General features: G+C 45.4%; 2 protein-coding genes across 2 annotated transcripts; both read left to right on the forward strand.

Annotated features, from left to right (window-relative positions):
- Nucleotides 1-220: 220 nt before the first annotated feature.
- K441DRAFT_661541 (uncharacterized protein) lies at nucleotides 221-927 on the forward strand. The gene is made up of 3 exons (XM_067648887.1): nucleotides 221-409; nucleotides 551-755; nucleotides 858-927. Exons 1-2 carry the CDS (start codon nucleotides 363-365, stop codon nucleotides 732-734), a joined length of 231 nt encoding a protein of 76 aa, XP_067503096.1. The 5' UTR covers nucleotides 221-362; the 3' UTR covers nucleotides 735-755; nucleotides 858-927.
- On the forward strand, nucleotides 784-1,537 carry K441DRAFT_661548 (uncharacterized protein; the record flags this gene model as incomplete). Its single annotated transcript, XM_067648888.1, has 3 exons — nucleotides 784-852; nucleotides 898-1,135; nucleotides 1,377-1,537. A coding segment is annotated over one exon (180 nt), but the record flags the coding sequence as incomplete, so codon positions are not given.
- Between the last annotated feature and the right edge of the window lie 1,459 nt (nucleotides 1,538-2,996).

A 2,996-nucleotide genomic window follows, 5' to 3' on the forward strand; every position in this document is an offset into this window, starting at 1 on the left:
TTAATCTTAATTGCCTAATTTATTAAATCCTATAGGGTGTCCGTATCTTCTATTTGTTACGGGACTTACACGCTCTCACGTCCCTGCGCGTTTTAACGTTCTTGACCCGTGCTCACGTTCGTCCCAAAACACCTACGCACGTTCCCCTACAACCCCTATTTATACCCGACCTGGCATATAAAGAATCTTCTTCTTTATCCAAATGTCTTTGTATTAACCACGCATAGTTACGCGTACGTAGCCTTCCTTAATTACTACCCTGTTTAGTATATTGTATTCCAGCTCGTGCCTACTTCCGTAACACTATATTTGGATCCCTTTTTAACGTACCTGGCGGGCCTGTGGGCTACTGGTCGCGGAGTATGCCTTTCTACGCCTACGGGGTAGATACAGGAGCTGCTGGCTGCGGGTAGACTAGGACGCTGGGGTTCTGAACTGGTACGACAAGACACCACGCCGATACGCCTGTGGAATCACGACCTGCCGACAAGACATCGCGCCGATACGCCTGCGACCTTGATGGCTTACATCCTACTGCTATTACGAACAGGCACGTTACTGCCCCTCGGTTTGACCTGATGGCTTGCATCCTACTGCTACACGAACACGAACACGAACACGGAAGCTGGTACCTTACTACTGTCCTACCGACCTGCACGCACTGCCCTACGTACCGACAAGACCTTGCGCCGCTACGCCTGCGAAACGAACCCGATAACCCGTCGTGCCGATAAGCCTACGACCTGACCCGAACACGACTAGGTAGAGCCTCGCTCCCTAGACCCCCGAACCCGTCGCTTGCATCGTACTGCTGCCTGAACCGACAAGCCTCGTGCCGACACGCCTACGAGATGCCCCGTCGCTGGCACCGTACTGCTACCACATGAACTGATAAGCTCCGTGCCGATTCGCCTACGGAACCCGAACACGTCGCTGGCACCGTACTGCTACCGTCCGAACCTGCCGCCGAAGCTCTCTGCATCTGATACCCGAATTGTCCTAAGCCGCCCGAACCTGTCGCTAGCATCGTACTGCCGCCGCCGAAGCTATTCGCATCCGATACCCAGACTGTCTTAAGCCGCCCGTCGCTTGCATCNTACTGCTACCCGAACCGACAAGCCTCGTGCCNATACGCCTACGAGCCNAACACGACTAGGTAGAGCCTCGCTCCCTAGACCCCCGAACCCGTCNCTTGNATCGTACTGCTGCCTGAACNNACAAGCCTCGTGCCGATACGCCTACGAGATGCCCCGTCGCTGGCACCGTACTGCTACCACATGAACTGATAAGCTCCGTGCCGATTCGCCTACGGAACCCGAATACGTCGCTAGCACCGTACTGCTACCCGAATCTAATAAGATCCCGTGCCGATATGCCTACGGAACCTGCGCTGGCACCGTACTACCACCGACAAGAACCTGCCTATGATACGAATACTGTACCGCACTGATAAGAACCTACTAAGAATATACCTTACCACGACCATAAACACCGTACTAACCGTACTATACTGCCGTTTAGGCCGATAAATACTGCCTAAAACGCCCATTTTGGACTAAAAATTGGGGTAATTTTTTAGGGGGACCTGGAGTATAGGAAGGGAAGGCCGTAGAGCTGCTAGAAGCAAGAAAGGGACTATATAAGCTTTAGTAATGCGTCTCTAAGCGGCAAGAATAGGAGTATAGCTGGCGACGGAAGCTAGGCTATGCTTTAGGCCTAATAAGTTAGTGGCCTAATAATTAAACATGGAAGGACTAAACTGGAGGAGCCTATATAACGGAGGACGTAAAAGGGCGGAAAAGGCTAACGAATTTTTTTTTTCCCGTATTAGGTTTTTTTTCTAGTATATATAACACAACACGCCTTGTAGGAGCTCGGAAGTAAGGGGGGGGTACTATTACGGGACTTACACGCTCTTATATTTTTGCGCGTTTTGACGTTCTTAACCCGTGCTTACGTTCATCCCAAGACACCTACGTACGTTCCCCTACAACCCCTATTTATACCCGACCTGGCATATAAAGAATCTTCTTCTTTATCTAAATGTCTTTGTATTAACCACGTATAGTTACGCGTATGTAGCCTTCCTTAATTACTACCCTATTTAGTACATTGTATTTTAGCTCGTGCCTACTTCCGTAACACTATTAGGATAATTATATCCTAGACTTTAGCCTTAAGTCCTTACTTATACTATACTATAAGCGCCTTATTATTCTACTTTACTTATATTGCTAGCGTTTAGAACTATATTATATACTTAATTACTAAGGTTCGTTGCGTAATGTCTTAGAGTTTTCTTTTTACTATAGTTACCGCCTTTAGGTCTCCAAATATTTATATAAGTTGCTCCGTAAACCCTTCCTAACTTAAGAATATAAATCGCACCTCTTAATTAGTAGTCGTTATTCCGTTTGCCTATATTTCCGTAAGGTAAGGCTTAAACTACTTAAGTGCTCTTCCTAATAAGAATAGTCCTACATAGGCTATTCAATCCATAGGTATTAGTAGTTTTGCCCCTTCCTATATAACCTTAAAGTGCATTTATATAAGAAATCCTTTAAGCTTTAATCTTTCTCTTAAGTACCTTTTAATTAATAGTAACTTAATCCTTACCGCACCTATCCTATTAACCCTTTCTTCTATTACTATATTATTAGCTATTAGCTAGTTAACTATCTCTTATAGCTGTCCGACCGTTATAGGTTGCTATAAGTTAGTATCTGCCATACTAGTATCACCTAACCTTAAAGTAGTTGCCGCCGTTAATAGCGTTATAGTGGCTACTTTTAGTAGCATATTATTTAACTTTTTATATTTAATACTATAACTAGGTAGTAATTATATAACGGAATCTTGTAGCAAGTACTATAATAGGCTTATTATTAGGCTAGGTGTAGGTAATATAAATTAAAGTTAATAACGTAATAATAACTAGTGGAGTAGTTGCCTATTACGGAACCCCACCGTAGGGGCCTCCATAGGAGAGCCCCGTG

The sequence above is a fragment of the Cenococcum geophilum genome, assembly GCF_001692895.1.
Source record: "Cenococcum geophilum 1.58 unplaced genomic scaffold K441scaffold_26, whole genome shotgun sequence".
In the NCBI taxonomy this organism is placed as follows: domain Eukaryota; kingdom Fungi; phylum Ascomycota; class Dothideomycetes; order Gloniales; family Gloniaceae; genus Cenococcum; species Cenococcum geophilum.